The 26,783-nt window shown below is 50.1% G+C and overlaps 1 protein-coding gene across 3 annotated transcripts in view; it reads right to left on the bottom strand.

Annotated features, from left to right (window-relative positions):
- Nucleotides 1-1,382: 1,382 nt before the first annotated feature.
- The window catches only part of PBX3 (PBX homeobox 3), a 114,324-nt gene continuing 88,923 nt past the window's right edge, over nt 1,383-26,783 (bottom strand). For 2 of the 3 annotated variants that reach the window (XM_075772057.1, XM_075772056.1), the window contains exons 3-9: nt 23,327-23,568; nt 17,310-17,500; nt 15,002-15,137; nt 8,251-8,416; nt 6,853-6,965; nt 5,961-6,050; nt 1,383-2,960 (exon numbers count right to left, since the gene is read on the bottom strand). In XM_075772057.1, coding sequence (XP_075628172.1) covers nt 2,868-2,960; nt 5,961-6,050; nt 6,853-6,965; nt 8,251-8,416; nt 15,002-15,137; nt 17,310-17,500; nt 23,327-23,568 — 1,031 coding nt within the window. In that variant the 3' untranslated portion in view covers nt 1,383-2,867. The remainder of the gene's footprint in view (nt 2,961-5,960; nt 6,051-6,852; nt 6,966-8,250; nt 8,417-15,001; nt 15,138-17,309; nt 17,501-23,326; nt 23,569-26,783) is intronic. The other variant, XM_075772058.1, reaches the window with a different exon arrangement.

Genomic DNA, 26,783 nt, shown 5'->3' with positions numbered 1-26,783 from the left:
CAAGTGCGGCCCAAAGGTTGTTGATGGCCTTCCTATGAACCTCCTCAGTGTGTGACAGGTCCTTGCCTGTGGCCAGCAGAGATGTGATCAAGATGAGGGACGTCTGTGTGTTCATTACGCTGCCTACGCCTCCACTGACACACTTTACATTTAAAATACTGTTTCCATTGAGCTGGAGCATAAACACCGAGCGTGTGGACTTGGGGAGCTCCATTAGCAAATGCAAATCATTCGGTGCTTTGTCCTCTGCACAGAGAAGTCTTCGGAAGTCCGCGGTCCCCATCTGCCCCAACTCTCGTTAACCGATAACGAAGGCTTTGCAATGTATGTCTAGTTATTTACTTATTTATTTAAATGCACCACCTGTAGTGAAAGAAGCAACGTTCAATTCTAAAACTGATCGAGAAGTTGTGTCTGCTCCATAAACAAAAGCAGAAGCAGGAGCTGGTGCACGAGGGCACGTGGGATGCAGAGGGAGAAGAGTGTGGCTGCGGTCCTGGGGGTGAGAGCCAGTAAACAAAGGTATTTTACAAAATAACCTGATACAAGAATTGTCGATAAGAAAAGCTGACCCACAAGCTAATTGAATCATGCAAATAATCGTTTAGCCACCAAAACAACACCTAACGGCTTGAACAGCTGACTGGAAAGGAAATGTGGCAGGCAGGCAGCTCCTCCGAGCGCAGCCTAGCCTAGGCCCCCGCTTAGCCTAGGCTCCAGCCCAGCACTGCTGGTAGTAGTGAGCACTAGCCCTCCTCCTGCCTAGCTACACTAACCCGAGTAGTAAGTAGTTATATTTATCAAAGACCATTTGCTGCAAGTGATTAACGTTAATTTGATTTCCTGTGAGTCAATTTCCTTGAGATATGGTAAATAGGCTATTACCTGTTATTGACCTTTACTTTATTAAAAAGATTTAAAATTAGCATTTATATATATACGTCCTTCCAAAAAAGTTTTTTTAATAAAGAAAAATATTTTTATAATCGCATTATACTTGCTAGCTGAGGCTGTAGTTCCAAAGTTAATGTTAAATAAAGATGGTAATTAAGAGTGAATACGATGACGATTTTTGAACTCATCTAAAGGCCTGACCCCTTCCTTCGCCTCCACTTGCATTTTTGCTCCCCAGCAGAGCGGGTGGAGGCGGAGGCAGGGGCTGGGGGGCAGCCTGCTGGTGGAAGCCTCTGCCCCGCAGGCTCCTGCCCCCGCCGGGACGCACCTCTCGCAGGATTTCCAATCCTCTCCAGGCAGGAGGGGCACCACCAGCTACCGGGACTTAAAGAAACGCTCAGCTCCGGCTTCGTGACAGCCTGCGCTGCCGGCAGCCTACTCATCTCCTAGGGCTGACTTCAACTGAGCAGGAAGAAATTACGTCCACGTTTGATCATGAAAGCAAAAAGTTTATTCATGTTTGAAACTACATATAACTACCACGAGGAAGACTTTTCAATCCAGGGTGTAATCCAGTTAGAAAGTAACACGAAACGGTTTAATACATTAGAATCACTGCCACAAATTATTTTCATGACTCAATCAGTTTCAGAATCGCATACAATACAAAAGAGAGAAAGAAAGGGCCCCCTGTTACACAGGGGGAAATATACAGTACTGAATACTGAAGTCTGTATGCATCACAATTAGTTGTTGGTTTTTGCGTGGATTAGTAACAAGATGAAGAACATTCAAAATGTTTCTCAGTATTTACAACAGTCTCACTGTTTTGTGTTAAACCTAAGACCCCGTGTTTCCACTTTCGCTTCTTTAAAAGTTGCCAACGCAACCCTGATTCTTTTAAAAGATTACAATGTACATTACATTTCATGGGGAAACAAAGAGTTAATTACAAGATGCAAAAAGATAAGAAAGAGACAAACTACAGCGTGAGTATCGTTCAGAGGTAGTAAGTGAGCACTCTAAGCTACAGAACATGTTGAAAGTCTATTGGTTTGTATGAGTTCGCATGAGGTAATAAAGCTGTGTTTGATTGGTGAGATGTATAAATACTCTTTTGCTACACTATGTACAACACTCCATACGATGGTGCTTTTTTCCTTTGCTTTTTTCCTTTGTTTGTTTGTTTGTGGTTTGCTGCCAAGAAGAGGTAACACATCTTGGCAGGCGTGTGCAGCACCTAGCTCGTACTGTAAAACCCCGGGTCTTGGCTTTCACAGAGATCAGCAGCGAGTGTCTTCATCTCCTAAGAACAACCTATGTCCGGTGTCGAAATACAGGGAGGAGACTCGGGGTCCGGGTACTTTTAGCAAGAAAAGATGCTCCTGGTTTCCAATCTAATTTGTAAGACAATAGATCACAACAAAAATGTGACGAATAAGGATTCTTAAACACAACCATTGTTAACCGAAATAACCGAACAGCTCTTTTTATTCCAACTCTATAAGAGATATGAAAAGATTAAACACAATCAAAGTCTGCAATTCATTTCGACTTTCCATGGAAATATGCATGAAGTTAAATTTAGGTGAGGTGTTTCTTTGTGTCTGCTCTTGCTATTGAGGTTAAGCTCGTCCTGTACTTTTACCCTTAAGGCCAAGTAATTGGCAACTGTTAGACCAACATCGTTAAAACTGCTGATAATAAATTATGATAAAATAGTTACAGGGCTATAAACAATGCTAAATCTTGGCCTAATCGGATAAAGTGCTTTTTAACATTGTGTGTTTTAAGTATAAATACAAATGATTATGATACCTTTAAAAAACAGATTTACCAAGTTTTCTAATAAGACAAGGTTTTACAGTAAAGCTGTAGGTGGTTGGCTACAAAAAACTCTTTCCTTTTTCTCCTGTGACTCTGAATGCGCTAATCAAGGCATCTCAGCTCAGGGAAAAAGTGTTGCTAGGAGATTAGTTAGAGGTATCAGAGTGCACACTTCCCGGCCCTTCTGTAGGGGAAGTCACAGAAGATGGAGTAGTTGCGTCCTGCCAGCCTCCATTAGCCTGAAAAGGGAAAAACAATTCAATTGATAGGATTATGCATATTAATTATACCGTACACTGAAAGTATCAGACTGGCAAGCCTGGGCTTCGGGAGGAGATGCTCTGGGAGGGAGCCTTTCCTATGCTCCCTCTGGCTACACGATTCGTGAAAGGAAAAAAGCAGCAGGCGTTACAGGAGGGATGCTGAAGGCATGCTCCGCCATACACCGAGCCTCCCGTGGAAAGGCGAGTTGAGAAACCAGAAGCCTTTTACCTAGGTGTTGGCTGCAATTAGGACTTTGGGATTTCTGCAAAGACCATCCACGCTTTAATGAAGAGCACCCCTTTAGCCGACACTTCGGCTTCTTCCCCTGAGAAGACGAGTCTGGGGCAACCCGTGCTTAACCCCTCGTCTCCTCTCGCTCCCCAAAGTTCAGAATTGCCTTTCTCCACCCAGCAGAGCCTCCGCAGAGCCGCTCCACCCGGTGAGCCCGGGTCCCTGCAAATAGGATCTGCCAGCATGCGAGTGTACGGCTGTGAGGCGGAAAGGGGCCGCTCGGATCAGTTTTCCAATTATCTCTAAACGCAGCCCCTATTTCGGACGCCGCTCCGTGTCTCCGCACGCCGCCGGCCCTCACCGCGTCAGACCTGCATCAGCAAGAGCAGCGCTCAGGAACAAATTTGCCTTATGTCTCGGCCGATCGAGGCAATTGCTGAAATCAATGTCTGATCAAATTTCTGCTGTGGCAGACAGCTTGTCGCTACATATTTTTATGTCAGTCAAGAAGAGGGAGGCGCGGGGCTCGTGAGTTGGGGGACGCTGAGTGGAAGTGACGGGGAGGCCTCTCCACACAGCCCGCGAGAGCCGCCCCGGCCCCGCGCTCCCGGCGCCCCCGGCCTTGGCAGGGACGCTTCCCGGCAGGGAAAGGTTAGCCTATGCTAATGTCCTTATGACGTGCTTCGTTACCAAAACAATCGGCGGCCTGCCTCAGCACCCTGGGCCCTGGAAACACCGCACTCTGCCGGGAGGAAGGGGCGGGAGGCGGCGATGGCGTCCATGGGACCTCCCGGCCTGCCCGGCCATCGCCCCTCAAACCCCCGCGCACAGCCAGGCGAGATTTTGCATTAAAAAAATTGTTCATCTATCATGACAAAAGCAAATGCTTTATAGCTCCAACGGGAGGAGAAAGAAGCCTCAGTAATTATCTCCTTTGCAGATGACAAACAGCAGACAGAGGAGCTCTTACCCTGACAAATTCAAAGGTTTGGGTTGGCTCCTCGTAAGTAAAATTAACGGCCACACCAACCTGCAATCACCTCATGGCTGAAAATTCACCACCCGCTTTAAAATACTCAACTGTTCAGACACAGACTGAAAATGTACAAAATCCTGCTCCGCATGCAGAGGCGCTGCTGCTTTTTTATTTTTTAAAGATAGCAGAATCTACTTAGAGAAAGAAAAACTCTTGTGCAGATATGAGTCTAAAGATATTCCATCTGAAGTAAACATCATTCCTCTTTTATCCAAATTTATAAACAACAAATGTACAATATTTTTACTCAGCTTGGCAGCTGGAGGAGAGGTTGTCAGCAAGCATTCTTTTTTTCAAATAAATTAATCCTTACTCTGGTGGTTTGAGATTATGCACTGTATTATACAACAGCGCCTTATCAGGCCTCATCAGTGAAGATGGAATTCATGTCTGTAAAATGCTGCAGGCAATCACAGTTTCATATTTTATCATGTTGATAAGGATATCGCAAATTCTCTGAAGCATTTCAAAACACTTAAATGAAAAAGGAGAAATGCAACTAAAAGGCTTTTTATATGGTTTGTTGTGGGTTATTATGAGTTATTTATAAACCCAAAAAGAAAGATTTGACATTTCAAATGTAAAAGATTTGAGTATTTAATGGTACTTTTTTCCCTTTACAATTGAACATCTTCAATCACGTTTTAAATCATTAATATTTACTCTCATGGCAAGTGGAAACCCAAAAAGGGGGAAAACCCTCCCACTCCCTGTGGCTGCGGTATCTCGCAGCGGGTCGCCCCGTTTTCCCGCAGCCGCTCTCCCTGCGGGTTCCCGACGCTGCTCAGCACCCGCATCCCGACCCACAGCGGGTCCCGAGACACGGGGGTGGCCCCTGCAGTAGGGGAGACCGTCGCTAGACAGGGAATTCTCTACAGTAATTTTAAAGTCCATGGGTATGAAGGACAACAAATGAAAGCCACCTCTCAAGCAAATATGAAACATTAAAGAAAAAAATCAAAGCATTAATTGTTGAAGTAGTAAATGAGAGAAGCAAGCTGGAAATGAAGGATGAAAAGGCTCTGCCACGGAGCCCTCGCCACAGAGGCTGCTGCCCTGGGTGGTATTTCATCCCAGGCTTTCAAGCCGACAGAAGAATAGATCTCTGCGTTTATTTATCCTGGCGCCTCGTGTGCAGGCTACGGGGTCCAGCCTGCGAGGGTCTGAGCACTGTCAGATCTCATCGCTTACAGCAAGAGGTAGGACATTTAGCACCCATCACCATCAAGCCTATAATCCCTCAATTTACTAGCATCTGCTTGCCAGACTTACTACTCTCTCCCGTTTGGAGTAACAAGGCCAAAAGTACTTCTCAAACACAGAAAAAATGTGCACCCCTGAAATGGCTAAAAGTATATCAAAAGCACAGTCCTGGGGTCTGATTGCAGGCAATAACAAACACAAGTACAGAGTTATCTGACCACCTCCGTGCCAAGAACAAGAGCCTTCTCTCCAAGGCTATTACTTTTTAACTCAGAAGGCTGAAAAACATAAAAATTCGAATTACTTATAGTCACAGCTCTAGGAATCTCTTTCTTCTTACATTGTCAAGACTCGGAGCTGTATCAAGGGCTATTTTGTGGTTCATCCCCAAAGACGCAATACTAAAAAACACTATTGCCAGAGTAATTAATACACATATTAATGACTGCATTTACCTGACACCGCGCTTATGGCTCTCCAAACTATTGTTCCCCTGGGTACTCACATTTAAATTATGTGGACTGTACAGTGAATTTCCTCCCAAGCCATCATTGTATCCTCCCGTCTGATTGATAACATGACGCAGGGTATCCACCTTAAAGTAAGGGGAAACAAAATTCATCATTCCAAATCTATTAAAACATCATCACTTACAATAGGCAACATTTTGAATTATGTGAGCCAAAAGGGTTTAGCATCTTCTATGAAAGGCAAATTTATCAATCAGGAATGACTGGCAGAATTTCAACATATCCTTGCATGTTAAAAACCATACATCTTTGCTTCTCACACCAGCCAAACAACAACTTCCTCACAGCAGTGCGTCCTGTAGGTCCTTCTTAAGTGTCTGCAGCAAAGTGCTGTGCATATTTATACATCTGTAGGTGTTTGCATGTATGGGAAGAGATTATGGTGTATATACGGCATATAAACCATGGAGTTAGCCCTGTCTGAAAGGACTGCAAAAGTGACTGAGAATGAGTTGTGTTTTAATAGCTCAGTTAGATGTGTTCTGACATTTAAATAAATAAATAAAATTTTGTCCGTTAAATGAAAGGAAGATGGTTTAAAAAGAAAAAAAAAAGAAAAAGAAAAAAAGAAAGAAAATTCACTGGATTTACAGTGTCCATGGAAGTCAGACGCACCCAATCCCGTTCCATGAGCTCAAGCCAGAGCCGAATGCATTCACAAAGCTTAAAATTTCAATCAGAAAAAAATCACTCTTTCCTTTATATTTGTGAAATTCAATGCTGGGGTAAGAATAGGTCACATTCAGAAATATGCAGCCTCCACTCTGCAGTGAGGCACAGACCATTCAATAGAGCCAGAGTAAGGTGGAATTTTTAGCCCAAACCCTACCCTGCTAGAAAGGCCCTACTTTGGGGCATTTCTCCTACCTGTGACTGCACATTGGCTCCGACTTGGGACCCCTGGTAAGAATCCCCATTCAGACTCTGCATGTTCATGAACATGTCCCCAGAATTTGGGAGGTTAAAAGAACCAGAAGAACCTGGAAAGGAAAGAGTTAGGTAGCTGAATAACAGAGAGCTGCAAATATATAACCCCAGAGACCTGAGGGCAGGGGAAGGAGAAGACGACAGGAGAGGAGAAGGAAAGGCAGCGCACAGCAGAGGGAAAGCTGCTGGCCCCGGCGCGGGGCGAGCTCTGGCTGCCGGCCCCCCGCCCACCGGCTCGGCGCGTCCCGGCGGGGGCTGCTGCCGGCTTTCGGCACCGCACCGGCTACAGCCCAGCAGCGCGATGCTGGGAACGCCTGGAAACCCCGTGCAACCCGGGTCAGCTTCTCCCTCTGGAAGAGCAGCCTGCACAACAGGTTTTCATGTCGAGAGCTTTCCTCCGGTGGATCGCTTCATCGTGAGATGCTATCACCAAACACTCAGAGAAAAACTCATTTTGAGTCTGTGCTTAATGTCTCCTTCAAAAGGAAATGGTTGGTAATTTCTAATTAGCCGATTTATTACCAAGAGGAGGAACCTTTTTCCTACTTTCTTTGATTAAAGTTTTTTTTTCCCCCATGGATCTTTATACCCTTTAAAAGTTGTCTACCACTAAGTCACAGCAAAACTTCCCTGTAAATAGCGTCAAACACATCTGTGCTTCGTGGAAACCTTTACCTCTGGAGCCCAAAAAAGCGACTGCTTCTTTACAAACTGCCCTACTAATTTAATGCTAAGATTTGCAAAATGTCAACAACACACTAGCGAGACAATTTTTAAATACTGCAGAAGAACATGTGGTAGAGCAACTCCAAAATAAAAAGTTGCACGCTTAGATTTCTATATATAATACCAACTCCATTTCAAGCAACCCAGAGTTTAAAGTCTAATTAGTGGATGCTAAAATATTCTTCTATTTTGTTCTTATCTTGACAATAAATTCAACAGCTTTACAAAACCAGACTTGGAGCTCTGCCTCATTTTATGTTATTTTCATTGAATGAGGAAAAGTTTAAAATATCTACGGAAACAAAGAAGATGCCAGAAGCCCGAGCCAGGCAGACATTACCGCTGTGGGAATTATGTGGGTCCCACTCGGCTTCCCCCGTAAGGCTGCGGGGGCTTCGCTGCCGAAGCCACTGGGACCACCTACGGCAGTGCTCAGCCCTCGCAGTGGTCCAGCCTGGAGGTCCACGGGCTTGGTACCACTCCCCATGCCACAAGCAGGTCTGCGAGGGAGCTGCAGCCTTCTCAGCCCAACCAAACTCACTAGGGCGCCATCGAGGGTCTTGCTTTACGGACTGCCCTTCGGATGCTTTAACGCACGAGCCGGGTACGTACCAGAGTTTGGTGTGGTGGGGGAGTTTGTCTGGTTGTTCTGGACGGCCGCGGCCACGGCGTGCGCTGCAGTAACAGCCGTCTTTGCTGCGTAGAGATTGGCTTCTTCCTGGAACTTCCCAATGTTCTTCTTGTACCTGATTCTCTTATTGCCAAACCAGTTGGACACCTGCAGTGGAGAGAGGTGGGAAGGGTGAAGGACACAAAGCACTTGACCTGGCAAAGCGTGATCCCTTCGAGATGTCGTGTTTGGTCCAGAAAATACACGTGCCCCAGCCCCCAACCCCAATCTGCTGGATACTCCAGTTAACTAATCAGTAACTGAGGATCAGTTAAATATTACTATGGATATAAGCATGATCTGCCTCTGCTTCTCTGTTGGCAAACTGATGCACAAGGGATGACTCTTTGATGACGACACATATCCTGGAGCTTGCTGTAGCATTTAGTACAGCATTGTCTCCTACTCCTATGAGCCATTTGTCAACCAAATCAGTGCAAGACCCCAAAAGCTGCTGAAGGGGGACCAAGGTCTGGTTGAGTGAGGGCAAGCAGGCAGCGAGAGCAATTGTTCTTTATTTTTGGGCTGGAACAACCTTGGCAGCCCACTCATAGAATCGTGTTTGGTCCGTTGAAAATGAAAGAAATCATATAAATCAATAATGGCTGAAAAGTCACTTTGTCATCTCCCTTTGAAGATACTGTACTGAAGCCAAGATGGCTCACAGGGCACCAACTATTAACCCGTGCAGAGGTCACGGTTGGAGCCGCTCAGAAAAGTTCGTACAATCTTTCTCAGTGGCTTTGTTTAACTTCAGCTGCTGTAACAGAGCTCCTAAATAACACACCCAGTTTGTAACATGGACGATGGCCAACACTGCTGAGACAAAAAAAGCATCTGCAACAACATAGAGGTAAAGGAGAGGTAATAAGGCCAGTGGTTATCGGCCATCCCTGCAGCAGGGCACCCAGCAGGGCAGGGGCTGGGGTCCCGCACTCCCCAGGGCCTCCACGAGCTGCAGCAGCTCTGCAGCACCTCTCACATCCTGTGCTCCCCCGTGGCACCCGGTAAGGCTCCCCGCTGCAGGGAGGAACCAAATTCTGCTGTATTTTATGTAGCTATAGCTTTTGTTTAAACACAATTAATGAAAAGCCTCTAGCTTTTAACAGTAATACGAAAGGTACCTTATACATTCTGTTCCCTAGATAATACTCCACTGTATTCTATATATTGCACTTAATATTACCTTGTCAGTCAGAGAAGCAATAATACATTAATGAAACCTAGCAAATAATTATTGTGGACAATCAGATTATGCTTTATTAACAGTTTCATAATTGAGGAATCTCTGTACATCGACTGTATTGTCCACGGATGTGCGCGAGACCCCTCTGTTTATGCACGCCCCTGGACCAATCAAACAACAGCCATCACTAATAAAGGTTTATTTAATTCTCACAGTAAAATTTTAATATCACCAGCAGCCTGGGGAAGCCTCAACGAGTGGATTTGCTTGACATCAGATCGTTTCCATTCTGCTAGTCCCAATACTTCTTAATCTTTAATATCAAGGCAATTAAAATTAATGGCCACTCATCCAGAGCCACTGTGGGCAGTGTTTCCTTGACATCAATTGTTTGATGGGATTACCTAGAGGTTAAACTAACAAGCAAGGTTTAATTGGAAGCAATGAGAGGAGCAGCGATCGTACGTTATGTTTAACCCGCTTACCACATCTAAATGAATATCCAGAAATGTTAAACTATTTCTGAGATTAAAGCGCGCGCCCTGTGCACCAGCGGAGCGCGGCATCCGGGGCTGCTGCGGCTGCCCCGAGACACCACAGCGTCCCTCTGGGGTAATGCCACCACCACCCAGGTCCCTATGCCTCCTGGCCGAAGAACTCTTCGCTCTCCCATGAAACATCTGTGAGGGGCTGCAGCAGAGCGTGCCATGGCCCGAGGACATCAGGGGCTCCGGCCAGGCGTGCACCGCCGACACGGGCAGCTGGACATGTCCAGGATGGGGCCAGGGCACCCCTTGAGCAGAGGCTGTGCCAGGCAGGATTTACCACCACGGCATTTTTTGCCGTGGGGCTGTGCTGGCTGCCCACAGCTTCCCCTGCCCGCCCAGAGCACACCTCACCCAGCCCTTGCTGCTGGCACCAGCATGTCCCAGGGAAGGGCCGGGACGCAGGTGCTGGGCTGCCCCAGCAGTCAGCAACAGGACCAGGAGGAGCCACAGTGCCCTGGCTCCTCGCCCAGCCTCGCGCTCACCCAAAAAATGAAAGTTGCCTCCATCACGAGCTGCTTCACAACACATTCTTCATTAAAACAAACTATCTCTTCACATAAAAAAAACAATGAACATCTTTCTCCTCCTGATTATTGAAGGCCAATTAATTAATTGGGCTTAATTGTATATTACATTTCAAACAATACTGTTGCTCTTATTTATCATGTTAATTGCAATGTTAAATAAAAAGACAATAAATTATTACTTAAATCATCAAGATGCCTAATGTGGGATTTGGGATGGGGCAGGCCTGCCTTGTGTCTCTGCACTGGCTGATTTCATGGGATAAATCAGTGCTCGTTTTGCAAAAGACGCAGCTGACACAGGAGCATCACTGCTGAAATTAGTGAACTACCTATTTATGGACCACGGAAATTTTTCCATTGTGTTTCCATGCGTTTGTAGCACACGATTTATGTTCCACACCTAATCAAATGGCACAAAATAGAAAATTTTGAAAAAAAAAAATCAATGTGGCACAATTATGGTACATGATCTAAAAGTAAGAATTTTACCTCTAGAAACTATTTAATTAAGCTTGCATATTTTTTTTTGCTTTCCTTGTTTCCCATATAAAGTCAAGGGGTAAGAGCCTACACATCCATAGCTCTCCCTGTCAATCTGCTTACAGACACAAGCAGACTCAGAAGGAGCAGGGGCAGGAGAGGTGTTGAAAACCAGCTTCTGCATTCTTTCCTTAAAAGAATTTTAAATATATTCCCTTGTCAACCACATCCTTCTTTTGTTTGAAGCAGTGAAAAATTTTATTGCTGTAATCCACTGACACGCTTTCAGCAATGACTATGCCCTTTCTATAGCCCATATGATAGACTGATAGCTGTTCATGACACCCTGAAAGAGGCTCATCTGCAAAAGTATAAAACATCAGCCTCGCAGCCATGGTAAGGGGAGAACAGATGATACAGTTTATCTCCCTCGAACACGTGCTGATCGGGTAGCTCTAAATTACAGCCGACGATGTTCTCTGCTAAGGACATTTTTTTCCCCTAGAATTACCTTTTCCGTACTCTTAAAAATGAAATTGTGCAAGGTGTTCATCTTAATAAATAGTTTGTCTTTATGCTTTTCTTTAAAAACCTTCTCTACATATTATTTTAAACACCGATATCAAAACTGAAACCATCTATCTCCCATCTGCAACTAAATGATTCTGGGAGACAATTTTCTTTGCAGCTCGGTAAAGTGCTATGGCAGCAAGATTTCCAGTGAGCTGCTTAATCTGGGGGGAGGACGACCCAAAACACTCACTAATTAAGTGTTTGAGGGAGAAAACGTTCTGCCATGAATCTGCCCCCAGCATTTACAAGGCACTGACAGTACAAGAAAAACACCTTGGATCATCGTTAGGAGAGGCTACAGGGGAAGCCTGGCTCAGCCAGAAAAAGGATAAAGCCTCTCCATCAAACAGGAACCACAACCTCCAGGAGTTTGCAAAGCCAACTGTTAACATTATTTTTTTTTTCATTTTCCAGCTCTTTGCACCTCCGGGGCGTTTGTAGCACGGGAGGTGAATAGGGCACGGCGCCAGGGAGGGTGATGTCCAGGGGATGCCTGGTCGAGGCTGGAAATATGCGCGCTCAGAGATTTTTCGGAAAAGCCCTGCGCAAGGTGTAGCTCAGTCACTCGCTTGGATGCCATTGCTTATCCCATGCGATGCTACTCCTGCCAGTATTTTAAATGACTGCTCAATTCACCCCTGATTTCTGGATTGCATCCTCCGACTTCTGCTGCCAGCCACCAGAGCAGCATGCACTGGGCAATTTTACAGTGCTTGCTCAGAGCTTTTCTGCTAGATGGCCTCAAAAATACACACATTTTTCCGTACAAAGAAAGACAACTCTAGCCCAGTTTGACCTAGCAAATACCAACTAGCCCTACAGTCCCACCATGCGGCCTTTGGAAGTGCCTTTGACAATCAAAGATTAGGATATCCATAGTATTCACATTTTCTATCTGTGACAGCAGATCTATCAGGAACTTAAGCAACCAGCTGATCACAGGCACTCCCTCTCTCACGTACATGCTTCTCTCCCATTAGATGATGCATTGCCCCGTTTTCAGGCTTCCCCATCATCCGGAGCTCTTCCTAGCCGTTTATATCATCTTGTCAGAGCGAAGCCCCGGCCGTGGCCCCACACCTGCCTCTCTGGCAGCTTGTGCCCGAGCTGTGTGGTCAGAACTGCCCTTGCTCCAGGCTGCAAAGTGTCACCCTGCAAAGCTCGGGCTGCTGTACGTGGTGCTCCGGAGGACTCGGCGCAGCTACTCCCATCGCTCACCCAGACTTCCTAATGGATTCAAGAAACAACTAATTCATGCTCGTATCAAATATTAAAGAGACAAACCTATATTCATGTCACAAGCTCACTGCTGCTGCTACGTTTTTGGACCATCTGCTTGCCTTTTATTTCATTCTACAACATATACATTAAATCTTATCAAACAAACAATTAAGAAAGAAATCAGATCTATTAGCACTAGAAGCAATCAGTTATGGTTTCTCAAATGTTCCATCTCATTTCCTTCAGTCACTTCAGCCTTATCTAGATCTAGCTTTTTATCTGTCCACTCTGCAGGATCACTAACTCCTTCTCTGCCAGGCACAATTCATTGTCCGCTGGGCAGACAGAAAACATCTCTTCAGCAGGTCTGTTGTGCTCTCTACCATGTAATCTCTCCCAATTGCATTTTGCCAGCAGAGCTAGAGAATTTTTAGTTTGGTGTTGATGGCGTTGTCTCTCCTGACTACACAGCAGGCTGCCTCGGCTCATGCGGGAAGATTTTTGGACATGACTGACTGGAGGAATTGCTATAAACCATCTTGTGCCAAGAGGACAGAAATCAGCAGCGAGACGTAGGGCTGCAGACCAAGGTGCCCAGGTATTCGTGTGCTCTGCAGTTGTTTGTGTGATGCTAAGACTGATGAAGGAGCAATTCAAGAGGAAACGAGTTTGGCACTGCATTTCCCCCAAAAATTCCTCCCCATCACCACAGCCACTTGTAAGTGGACTGGGAGAAGCTGTCCCCACCTCCATCCCTTACCTTCCCCCGGCACACGCACTTCCCATCCCGCTCAGAGCGCAGCATGTGCTGCATGCCGAGGAACGAGCAAGGCAGACACGTGGCTCCACTGGCCTCTCGTGTCATAGGGCAGTTTGCTGGGGTTCGTGTTGAGGGTGCATCCAAAGTCAATTAAGTAATATCAAATTTGGGGGAGCTGGACAGCCCTTCATTTTAAAGTCTTCAATCAAGTGCCTGAATTTTTCATGCATTCAAGGGAGACCTATAAAGTAAATCTCAACTCAGGTCTTAATTATAAAGCTAAAGGTTGCATTGCTAATAATGCCAATACTGCAGCCTGCAATCATTAATAGTTAACACATTTGCCGCAGGCATTGTTCCTCTAAAGGACCTGAAATATTGATAAGCGGAGCTGATGGAGCTGGGAGGAGACGGCACGCTGGCCCTCGCGATGGGCAACGGGGTGGCTACAGAGCTTGGCAACTGCCGGCGAGCTTTCCCCGCCACCCAAGTGCAACCTTTCCCAAGCTGCTTGAGCCAGATCTGCTGTGGGAATAACTCAGTTTTCTATCAAACATACAGGCCACAAGAAACGCAAAGTGTTGTTTTGCTTTTTAAGCTATCTGGTGAAGGAAAGGTGAAGAACAGCTTGATGGAGCAGGGTCATCAGCCTGAACATCGCTGTGAGACACTGGTCCAGAGTTGTAAATGTACTCTGGCCTATACAGAAAGTAGCCGTAGCCAATGAGAGTGTACATTTCTGATTAGGAAGATGCTGGGTCTTTTATATTAACTTCACAGTAACATCTGTTATATGTGATAAAAGGAGCAAAACTGCCTAATACATTTTTGCTACAGAGAAACCATTCATGTCACTTCAGTATATAGAGAGGCTGAATTTCTGGCTGGCTTAGAAAAACAACTTCAAGCAATCAAAGAAATTCTGATCTATAGAAATAGATTATATGTTTGTCAATAAACTGTCCTTCCCCTGAAATAACGGTAAGTTGTAATGAATTCATAACAGACAGTAAGGCTCAGCAAGGAATCTTACTGAGTGCGCAAAGAGAAAGCTGATGCGAAGTAGAGTGCTAACCTTATAGCCTTTTTATTTCTATCTTCATCTTTGTACGCGCACACTTTTTACTCCAGCACAACCCCAGCCACCCACAGGCATGCTGCCTTTCCTGCGGAGCTTAGTCACGTTCCATCATCCTGCTGACTTTTATCACGGTCAATAATTTACATTTCAAGGGATTACAGAGGTGCATTGGGCAGGGACCTTCTCCGTATCGCACGCCTCCGTTGGAAGCGTGTCCCAGCACCCAGAGGGAGACGGCAGTCCTGCAAGGGGAGCGAGGAGGTCAACACACTGCCGGGGGCACGGAGGCACGGGACCCGCTCCCCCCCGCTGCTTACCTGCGATACTGTGATGCTGCATTTCTTTGCCAGCTCTTCTTTGGCTTCTTCACTGGGGTAGGGGTTACTGAGGTGAGAGTAAAAATACTCATTCAAGATTTCTGTGGCTTGTTTACTGAAGTTACGCCTTTTCCGCCTGAAACAAGAAAGGAAAACAAAGATTGTTCTTCCAGATGCAAACAGGACTCCAGCAGGGTCAGCTGAGGCAGAAGCGGCCCTTGTTCCACATGTCACACCACAGCACACAGCAACACAAGAGCACCATCTCAGTACCCCCGAGCCCGCCCTCCACCGGGGCCCTGGGCGCTGTGCCGAGGGGGCAGCAGGCTGCACCACCCACACCTGGCCATGCAGGGATCCCCCTCCGCACAGGGCTTCATCCCACAGGCGCACAGGCTGCATCACGCGCTGTGGCAGAAAACACAATGAAGCAAGAGGCTGGGCAGGGAGCTGGGCAGGGAGCTGGGCAGGGAGCTGGGCAACCTGCCTGCAGCACCTCCACACCCAACCCAAAACTCTGCCATTAAATGGCTCTGTGCTGACGGCAGCCTAATGAACCTCCTTCCCTTCAGCAGCAGGTCAGCTGCAGCTTCTGCGCAGGTGCCTGGGGTGAGCCCAGCGGAAGAGGCCGGGGTGGCCCCACTGCCACGTCCTCACACAGCACTCACTGAGCTAACTGCTGTCCCTCAGCAAGCGGCGTTCAGGGCTTTGCAGAGGAGACCCATCTCTACACACCCCTGCCGAGGGCTGAGCAGCGCCCAGGCTCTCGTGCCGCGTGGGACAGGTATCAAGGTGTGCAGCCTCACCAGAAAGCACGTGCTCCCACCGGCCCAGCAGCAAGGCAGTGCCGGCTGGGGAGCGGCACAGCCCCTCCGGCACAGCAGGCAGCCGGCCCACTGCCACGCTCTCGCCACACAGGTTACAGGGGCAGCACCTGCACGGCTGCAGTGCCTTCCTTACGAGCTGACATCGGCCGCTCGCCTCCTCAGAACATCCTCTTGAAAGCACCAGTTAAACATTTCCTTCGGAGCTCCCTTCCCCTCAGGGCTGGTTGCAATCAAACTGCCTGTGCCCCAGGCCAGCAGGCAGCCGAGCGGCAATCCCCAGCGCTCTCTTCCAGCGGTATCACGATGCTGCTAACTACGCTGTATCCTGGAGCAGGCCGGCTCTCTCCCTAGAGCTATGTTTATCTCATTACTGTGCTTCCGCTCATTTTGCCTTATTTACCTTCCTCCTTTTTAAAGAAATCACTTTAAAATGTGCATCTGCAAGCTTTACCTTTTGCAGTTACTGGAGCTCTCCATAGACATTTCCTCCAACTGTTTGTAATTACCCTAATTTGCCACACCTGCCAGTGACCTCCTTGTTAATAAAATTATTTTGCTCTTGTTTAGCTCCTCACAGCTTTCAGGTGTGAAGCATGAGCTAGCTGCTGCGGGGAGGCCCTGCGTGGTGCCTGCTGCTCCTCCCCGCTCTGTCGGGCTCAGCTCTGCCAGCTGCCAGGGTCCCGCTCTGCGGAGGAGCCCTGCGAAAGGGCTGGGGTTGGGGATGGACACCCCACCTCATCAGGGCTTCCAAACAAATCTAGCTGTGCATACAACCCTCTCCTCATCCCCATCTGCCTGCTTCCTCGCAGTCCGCAGAAAGCACAGCCCGCTTTGGAGGCCGGCGGGCTGCGGGGATGGTGCCGAGCCCCGGCGGTGACACGGGTGTCCGGGAGACACGTGTGCTGGCTGTGAGCGGTTCGGAAGGTGCTGCCTTCTCCTGCACCCCAGTCAGGCAACAGCTTGTTGGGAGAGGGGCCAGCAGATCTGGCTTTCGGAAGCATCATCACCCTTCTTACCTCGGGCGCGCGCAGCTGCGAACCCAGCATCAGCCACAGCCCCTGGGCACGTCCCTCCCAGAGAACTTAGCTCTTCCATTATGGGGTCAGTGTTTTGCAAGGCTGGCCTTATGCTGCGAGACATCAGCACCGGCAGCCATTTAAATAACTGCCGGGGTGACAAAACAGCCCTTTGCACAAATCCTACGTGGCTCCTGCACGGGCACAGTAAACCAGCAAGCATCGGGTAACCAAACCTCATCTTTGCACTAAAATATGTAGGAAAGACACTGGTGTTTATGAAAGCTCTGTGAGGAACCCCCCTTTCCCAGCAGCTGCTGGGTGAAGGACGAGGGCCCTGGGCTTTTCCCGGGCAGAGCAGCCTCTCCCAGTGCGTCCCAGTCCCTGGGCCAGGCTCTCCCTGGGCTGCCCAGTGATTGTCCCTTCCCCCCCAGAAAGAGCCGGGGGCACTCGCCTCTGCCTTACCTGGCATCGAGGAACCTTGATCTTAAAATCATTACTGCTTCACAAGTACTTTGTTTGAGTTGCATCTGGATGGAGCTGAATTTTCGATGAATGATGCCCACCATCCTTTCAATCTCCTTGGGAGAAATGGGACGTGTCCGGCTCTGTTCTCTGAGAAGGTTCATCACGTGTGTGGTAAATTCATTACATGCCTGCGAAGGAAGGAGAGCCTTAGAAATGGTTTTGTGCCGTCCCACAAGGACACAACCTTGGGCCTGAATGCAGGGGGGAAGGCAGCACCGAGGGGGCCGGGGGACCCTCGCTCTGCCTGTCCTCTCCACACACGCACGGATGCGAGACCCAGGACCGTCCTGCAGCAGCCAGGGGAGCCGAGCGACCGCGGCACAGCTCCTTCCACTCATCCCTTTCAATGTGCCCATGTGCCCAGGCAGACCACGGTGCAGAGGGGAGGTGGGGATCGGCATGTGGCATGGCTGTGGGCAGGAGGTGGATGTGAGCGGGGACCAGCACATGCTCAGCAGCCAAGTGAGCAAAACTTGGCAAGGGCTGCCCGTCCTGCGACCCGCCGAGCCCCACGCAGGCAGCAGGCAGGGGTTTCACACCCCGCAGCAGGTGAGGGTCTCTAGACCTGTCTGAGATGCCGTGTGTATCCCCTTAGAAGATGGCTTTCAGCAAAGCCGTGCCCAAGCCTGGCCCGCACCGCACTGCCGAGGCGCTGGAGGAGGGAAGGCACGAGGAGCCATCAATTATCAGTCCCAGACTACGCAGGTGAACGGACATGATGATATAAACTTCTCCAGGCTGCATCATCAACAGACGCCGCCTGATCCGAGCCTCCGCATGACCAGGTGGCTGTCACACCGGCATCCCGGCTCCCCCCACGCAGGCTGGAAGCTGCCATGAACTCTGCTGATTTATGTCTCCCTTATCTCTTCCAAAACCAAACCCTGGGGCTGCTGTTTACTAGGCAGAGTTGCATGGCAGCCACGGGGCTAATCCCTTCCCCGGGGCCAGCCTGGCATTCGAGCACTGACCGACCCCCATCCCGACGGAGCCCTGGGAAGAGGAGAGGGGCCGGGCACTGCGCTGGTCCCCACGGGGTCTGCGGGCAGAGCAAGGCAAACTGCTCTCTGCTCCCTGAACCCGTATCAGGCAAAGGTGGATGTATGCAAGGCAGGTCTGCGCGTTGGCTGCGCAAGGGCCAGCCATTGTAACGCACCGCTGGGCTGCCATCACGCCTGAATAAGGCCAAAGGATTTCACTCTCCTGCATCTAATGTAACGGGCGATGAGCGCGATGCTCAGCAGTCAGTAAATCACGCGGAGGAAACGCTGCAAGTATCTCGTCCAGACCACATACGTTACGTATCTGTTTGACTCCAGCTCCCCTTTTTCCTCTAAAGCCAGGGTGAAAAATACCTACATAATTTGTCTGACAGCTACATTTTCAGGGATTCTCCTGCATTTCAATAGATTGTGCGAGGGAAAGAGTTAAAAGTGAAAAGTTTATGCATCTAAAAACTCATAATTTCCTATAACATTTGCTGAACGTCTCACAACTTATTAAGTGAAGCCATCTATGAATGCAAATGCTGATTAGCAATTTGGCAATAGCCCAACATTCGCAGAATTCACATAGCTTTTCTTTAAACCAGTAGTTCATACATGATTAATTAGAACATCTCATTTATGTAGTGTGCACTTTAGCTCATTACTCTAAGTAAAATTCGTTAAGTATTTACATTTAGATAATTAAAATCTGGGTACACCCTTAAGAAAGATGCATACACTTCAGGCAAAGTGATTTTTTTTCTTTACACTACTGAAAGTAAATTACAGGCTAATTTACATCCTTGCAGCACCCGTTTGGAGGCAGCGCTCTGGCGAGGCTTGGCGAGGCTCGGTGAGCCTCAGTGCCTGTGCCCTGCGCCTGTCACCGCCGAGGCCACGGTGCTGCGCCAGCTCGCCGCCACTCCACGCCTGGGCGGACGCAATGGCTCATCCCGCCAGCTGCCACTCCCTGTTTTTCTCAAGGCTGAGCTCCAGGTTAAGGAGTTGGACACTTCTCATCCTCGCTTCCCATTTCCGTATTTTCTTTCTTTCTGTTTTGCCATTTCAGCACAGCTCGCGAAGGTGACCAGCCGCCATGCCCTCTCGCCACGCCGAAGAGACGGGGACACTGCCCTGAGCACCCCAGCCACCCTCCTCCCACCCGGGTGACCTGTTTCTCCTCCTGCCCTCCCAAAGCTCTGGCTTGTATGAAGGCAGACCCAGCGAGGCAGCTCGCCCGCCCCGTGCAGGAGCGGGCTCCGAGCCCCCAGGGCAGCACGGCAGCCCCCGGCCTGAGCAGGGGAGGCAGCCAGGCGCCGGTGCCTGCTCCGCCGGCCTCGGTGCACCTCGCATCCTTCCTGCGTGTCAGATCCTGAACTGCCTGGATAGTCCTAGCCTGCAAAAGCTTGGGTTCGGCCATCTGACCGACGGCAAAAACATCTGCTTTGGCTCATCTGGTAAATGGCGATGCACAGAGGTAAGGTAACGTGGGCACCGAAATGCAGCAAGTGCCTCCCTGAGACAAGAGCGCGGCTCTGACTGTCCCAGAGATACAGCTCAATCCAAGTATTTGGCACTGAAAGAACATTTCACACAGCTTGCCACATGCCCCCTTGTTTGCTGATCCAGGGAATTCAATTTTAAAGTATAATAAGAATGGCAACTGTTGCATTAAAAATATTTTCAGATACGCCTTTTCTATGAGAAATATTTCTCCACAAATAAGAGTATCAAAAACTGAACATTTCAAAGCTAAAGCGAGTTTCTTGTTTTCACCAAGCAAAAATCTTTCCCTGAATTTACTTGAATTTCTTGATGAGACTTCATTTGGTTACAGCTACTTAGAGAGCCTGGTTTGAATTTATCTTCACCAGCACCTCCCATCTGCAGAGCTACTTCAGTGCAGCAGAGTGGAAGTAAGCTCAGAAGACTCTGATGCTTTGTCTTGTTTTCTCTTGTTTATTTATAGCATCTGAGCTACTTGATCCCTTTTTCAGTACTATTTTTCAGGCCTCTGCTTGGTGCCCGAGACATTATTAATAATGTCAGGTTATAAGGGATGGCCTTGTTAACCTGCTCAGAAACCTTGTAGGAGCGGGGATGCTCCTGCTAGCCTTAATGCTTCATCAAGACTCCTCAGACGAGCGCAAGAAAAGAGAGGAAATGGCCCAAAACAGTCTTCAGGGGCACGGCGCCAGCCAGCGCTCTGTGGGGCTGGTGGTGTCTTCCAAGCAGCCACACTTCACCCCAATGTGGGGTGAATTCAGAAGACATCTGTGAACTCAGGAAGCAGGTTCCCAGCTGCTCCAGGAGGCCTGGGACCCTTACAGTACTTTTGCCTACAGCAAAAAATGTATTTCAGTGTAATTATAGAAGATAGCTTTCAATATGTCATCTCTATTATAGTAGCTGTAAATTATGGAAGGAGCTGCCTGTGTACGGCCATTTCTCGCGGCGCACGGCAAGGGGAGAGCTGTGTGATGGCGTGACACACTTTCCATTTCTCTCTCTTTTTTTTTTTTTTCCAAGTGCATTTCCCTAACTGGCAACAAATGTCAGGATCAAACTCTGCCTGGAAAGCGTCTCCAGGAAGCCGTTCTGGTTCCTGCTGCCGGCTGCGGCGGGGACGCAGGAGAGAGAATGGCAGGCACCGCTCCCCGGCCGGGCAGGTGTCCCTGCGTGGGGCTGAGCTGCTCCCCGGCTGCAGGAGGGCACCCGCCTCTCAGGAACCTGCGGCCGCTGGAGGCAGAGATGCAAAGTCCTGTCTGCCTCTCGTCTGCGGGGACGGGCGTTGCGTTGAGACAAACCGGCAGGAGACACTTTGCTGCAAGGCTGGGGAAATTATCATATTTCTGTCGAGCAGACGTTGCGGGGTGTCAGGATCAACAGGGAAGCGTACATGTTTCAGATCAGCTCCACCTCTCTCTCCTTCTCCTAGCAGCACTTGAGCATCCTCCAAAGTTTCCCGTGGTGTGGACGGATGGCTGTGACATTTCAGCCGAAACCTTTGTAAATGGAGCTACAGGGCTAAAAATGCTGCTGCTTCCCCCACATCATTAAACTTATTAGAGTCAAAGGACACTTGCCAGGAAACGGCTGCAGGCACCGGCCTGCCGTCGCTTCGGCCCCAGCCGGTCTCCAGCCTGTCCCTGCGGCTGTATGAGACACGCTCCTGCAGGACGGTGCTCGTTACACCCACAGCCAGCCCCATCCCAGCGCTACAGTGCAGGGACAGCCCGAGGGTCCGCGCCGGACATTTGGGGTGCTTGTAGGGTGTGGGGTGCGGGGGGGGGGGGGAGCATCGCTTGAGGGAGAAAAGGAGATTTGCACAAAGACCCTGTCAGTTATTTGTTCAGTTATTTGTTCACCACTAGAACACCATGGTGAAAGAGGCGGCACAGACGAGGCAGTGTCGCCAGCACCTGAGACACGCCATGCTGCCAGCACCCGAATCACGCCGGCCTTGCACCACCCTTGTGCCGCCTGGGCCACGGTCCTGCCAGCATCTGCAGCGGGATGCTGTGTGGACTGTGCCGGTGGGCACCATCTCCCTGCTCCTCCTCCACGCCCCACCAGTGCCCCATACTCACTCCCCCCCACCCCATCGCTTCTGCCCACTGCTGACGCTCGGCCGGCACTGGCACTGGTCGGCTGTGTCAGCATGGCCGTCACAGACCAGGCCTTTGCTTCTGGTGGCAAAAAAAAGCAAAGCAAAGTAGCCAGAGACCTTTCCGAGGGTCTTCACACAAAAATAAAGGGAAACTAGAATAGAGAGTTATGAAGGCGCCCAGGCCCCGCTCCCCGCTGGCGAGGCAGGGAGGGGAAGCGTGCCAAGGCAGAGCGCAGGGGCCGGGGAAGGGGCTGGGCAGCACGGTGTGCTCTTCTCCTTGCCCTTGAGGTTTCGAGCGGTTTTATCACTGCCTCCACATCTCTTTTGTGGTTTTGGTCTGTACAGCCCGACGCTTTGCCGTGATGGGCTGGGGGCAAGCGCAGGACTTCCCTGGCTCAGCTCAGGAAACCACCAGCTGATGAGGTTCGCTGAGCTGATTAGGCTCAGGGTTTACAAGCTTTATTAGGACACCTCTGGGAGGGGAAAATGAAGACATCACTTGAGGCTTCCGAGGGCCAGAGGTCTCGTGCCATTCTTCCCTCCCCCGTCTCCTTTGATGCCGTTGCTCATTGCAAAACCAGAAAAGAGACCAGGCACAGCGATCTCTCCCGCGGGTTACAGGGAACCGGGGGCGGCACAGCCCCCCGCCCCGTGGGCAGGAGCCACACCGTGCCCAGCACCAGCTGGCAGCACATGGCAAATGTTCCCAGTGCCACTGGCGTGGCAAATGTGGTGGGTCACCAGGTCCCAGCGGTGAACGTAAACCCACGGGTCCCTGCAGCACACACTTCACTCCAAAGACACCAAGTGCCGGTGTCCACCTGAACCAGGATTTCCATATTTCCTATCCGTAGCGGCAGCTCCTGAAGCCCAGGCGCTGCGCCGGCGCCTCGCTGCCCACTCCCTTGCAACCTGCCACGGCCGACCAGCTGCCTGCTCGGGGGCCCAGGGGCCGACACCGCCAGCACGGCCCTCGCCTGCCTGCGTTCCCATGTGCCAGCCCCAGCCTTGCAACACTTCGTCACCGGGCACGAGAGTGGCACCGAGTGACAGACAGCTCTCCTCCTCTCTCCCGCTCTGGGCCGGCTCGAAGAGGAGAAACACGGCTCGGGTGTTGCTTTTATGTGGTTACAGGCAACAGACAACACTCAGGCATGCAAGACATGCGTCCTGGGTCCAGCGAGCGGCTCCTCCAGCCCGACCGACTCCCGTAGCATCACGGCTCTTTACGGGGAGAGTGGGGTGGGGAAGGGGAGGAGGGGACGTGGTCCGGAGCTGGGCAGCGGTGGGCACTGGCAAGCAGAGGTGCGGAGGAAGCAGCGGCAGGTACACGTACAACTGAGAGGCTGATGTCTGACCTGTTCATATTTCTCCAGCTCTGTGTGATAGATTTGTCTGATCTGGGTCAATTTGGCTCTGTAATCTGAGTGTTCAATAGAGTTATCTGAAGACCCTCCAGAGGCTGCTGCGGCTGCAGCTGCTGCCGCCGATCCCCCACCTTTCTCCGGACCTGAGACTCCTTCTGCCAGAAGCATATTGTCTAGTCTCATTAGCTGGGGATCGGGAGGGTCTTCCTCCTGGGCTCCTCGGATGCTCAAACCTTGGGCAGAAAAGAGAGAACAAGAGAAAACACAGTCAGTATTTCTTGCATCTGCCTGGCCGCTGCCCGCTCGCTGCACGCCTGCGAGGAGCCCTCCTGCCCCGCGGGGCCACGGGGACCGGACCTGCCCACGGCCCCTCCTCCGTCCCCGCAGGGGCACCCGAACGGGCACCCTCCTCCGGGTCAGGTCGCAGAACCCGGGCAGGTGAGGCCCGGCCAGTGCCACGGGGTGACGGCAGTGCCGTAGGACCCTCTCGGTTCCAACACACAGCAGACGCATCTTCACGAGGCTTTTAAAGAACCCTGCAGAATTTTTAAACACTTCACTGTAAGTATTAAAGGAGTATTCACACGAGTGGAGAGACATACGCCTTCTGGTTGTTTTCCAAGACATAGCTAAATCTACACAAGGCTGGCATTATCCTATACGTTATATCACTTTGATGCAAGACCGTGTGGTAAAAGTAAGTGCATTATTTATTCGGAAAGAATTGATTTGGTTCTCATTTCCTTCCAAATGGATCTAAGCACCACGTTACTCTTATGGAGACTTGCACCACTGGATTCCACTCCTCCCATGAGGTCCAAGCATTGGTTTAAAATGCCTGGGGAAAAAGCTGCTCCTCAATGACAGAGTCTGCAGGTGAAAAGCAGGGAGGTGCTGCCGTTCAGATCCCACGGATGCAGCCATTTCCATCCCTGCCCGCGGCCTCTGGCTCCATGCAGGTGGAGCTGAAATTTCACCTGGCAGGAGGGAAATGGTGGAGACAGAACTGGGTGCATCCCCTGGGAACGGCTGCTGGGGGAGCGGGGTGCGGAGGCTGCAGCGGCCCCTCGCTCAGGGCTGCCCCGCTCCCCTGCCAGGCAGCACGCCGCTCCACAGCGTCCGCTCACAGGCTGAGGACAGACAAGAAGGAATTAAACTTCCCCTTGCCGTGCAGGAATTTGGCTGCTATCGTGATGCCAGTATACTGGGTATATGTTTAAAATCGCCAGTGCTCTTGCACTGTATTGTTGGGGACAATATTTTAAATCTAGTTTTTGTTTTAAATCAAGAATTTCCAAAGTGATGCTCAGTCAGCAATCTCTTCTGCATCCTGTAGATCAAGGCTGACAATTTGTAAGTTTAATCAGGTCACACAGGCATGGTGCCAAGCTGTTATCAACAGTGCCGAAAAGAAAGTTTCAAAATAATTACAGCAGTACAAAAATCACTAGAGCTGTGGCTTCTTGAATCAACATTTCCATCAGAGATGTAATGCAACCGTGTACATCCCAGCCCAATTAACCTCTTTACATCTGTTGAAGAGCAGGTATTTCTGCTTTGGATAGAGCGGGTCCCAGGGGTCTGCCGTTGGCACCCCGCATGTTTGCACGGGCGCCTGCGCCTGTCTCTGCTCCGCGCAGCGGTGCGGGCTCCAAGCGGGCTGTGCCAGACGTGGCAGCACCATCCACAGCTGCCACGGGCACAGCTGAGCACCAGCAATGCTGCCTTCTGCGCTAACTGGGAACAGCAGCCGCTCCTGCTCCGACAGATTTCACCCGTGTCCTAAACCCCATGCGCAGCGGGAGATGACCCCCTGACCGGCCAGCCTTCCAGACTCAAGAAAGCACAGCATTAATTTTGCTCTAAAATACACATTTTAAACCTGTCGCCTTCATTTAAAACTGTAATTCCATATAATTTCATGGGAATAATAAAAATGTCTCATCATCTCTTTAAGTTATTTCTGTTGTCTGTTCAGAAGGCCACAGATGAGCACGGTCTGGCACTACCACGCATCGTCCGGGCACGCCCCTGGGCTGGTACACGCGTGCTGGGGACAGCCCTGGCACGGCTCCGGCCACCCGTGCAGCAGCCTGAGCGCCTGTGGCCAGGGAGGGCGATGCCGCACTCGGGGGTCCCCATGGCAGGAGGGATGGCGGTCCCGGCGAGGGAGCCCTGCGCCCACCCCAGCAGCACGGAGCTGGACACGCTCCGTCCCTCACCCCCTCCCTCCCCTGGGACTCGTGCCCTTGCTCTTGCACAACTCCTGGCCCCAGCGGTGCTGCTAAGAGGGGGGGAGATTTTTCTGCATTGTTCTGGTGAGCCGTTCCTCCTGTTTATCTTATTCCTCCTCTGCTCTGGTGTCAGTATGTTTAACAATGTTCTGGTTTTAATCCACTCCAGCTCCTGTTCCCTTCTCATGAATGATTTCTACTGTTGTTTCTTCTTTTCAGTTCTGGCCCGTTTCTCAGTCCGCGTTTCCTGTGCTCTGTTCCAGCTGGTTTTCCCCAGCTGCAGTTCTGTATGAAACTCGTTCACCCTCCCAGTATGACAGCAGCAGTCCCACTCCGCTCCCCTGATGCTGCGAGATGCCAGCCCAAAATCTGCAGCGGAATAATTTGGTACAATTGCTGCAATTTCTGCATCATTTACTTCCATGAACAGGCCAAAGATTAAAGGGCTTTGTCCAAAATGACACTATCCATCCAGATTTAAATTAATATTCAAAATCCCCGACCCTCCTCGGATAAATCTGACAAAGGACAGCAAGCGTTCCCCAAGGTTTAAACGCAAAAGCTGATGTCTGCAGTGGAGACGGAAGGAGCCGATGAGAGGCCCTGAAGCACAAGAGGGAGAAATTCAGCAGATAAGGACAATGACGAAGCCACTAAGGTGTCTCGCACGCAGCCCTAATGCACCTCTCCACAGCCGGTGACAGAGGGGTCGGCAGACTGTGTTCATCTTAATATTAAGGAGCACTCCCGCGCCCAAAGCATCCGGTCCAGAGCGCGCGAGCCTGCAGACGACCCACAGACAAAGGAATGACAACGTGTGTGTGTGTGGACGTAACATTTATTTTGCCCCTGAGTGAGACGCATCATTCATTTGAATGGCAAAGCCACAAGTTGATTAACCGATTCGAACAAGAATTAAGCTGTGTGTTAATTCAGATCTTTCCTTATGAACGGTACGAAGCAGAGCAGCACAACTACCAGGGTCTGGTGTCCCCGGAGGCGGGGGACGGTGACGCTGATGAACTCCTCTGCAATCAGGGAAACGCGCAGCTCTTCGGCAAGTTGCAGCGGCCGCCTCGGCAGCGGGTTGAATGTTTTTAACGTTGTCTGAGGAGGAGTCAGAGCATCCCTGGGGCTCCTCAGCAAGGAGGAACGCTCTCGCTATCCTCTGGCAACACGTCCGCTCCTACCAGCACCTGCCTTTATAAATTACT

Source organism: Balearica regulorum, chromosome 20 (genome assembly GCF_011004875.1).
Source record: "Balearica regulorum gibbericeps isolate bBalReg1 chromosome 20, bBalReg1.pri, whole genome shotgun sequence".
Lineage (NCBI taxonomy): Eukaryota > Metazoa > Chordata > Aves > Gruiformes > Gruidae > Balearica > Balearica regulorum.
Note: the sequence above shows the minus strand (reverse complement) of the source record. Positions and strands in the feature narration are given on the sequence as shown.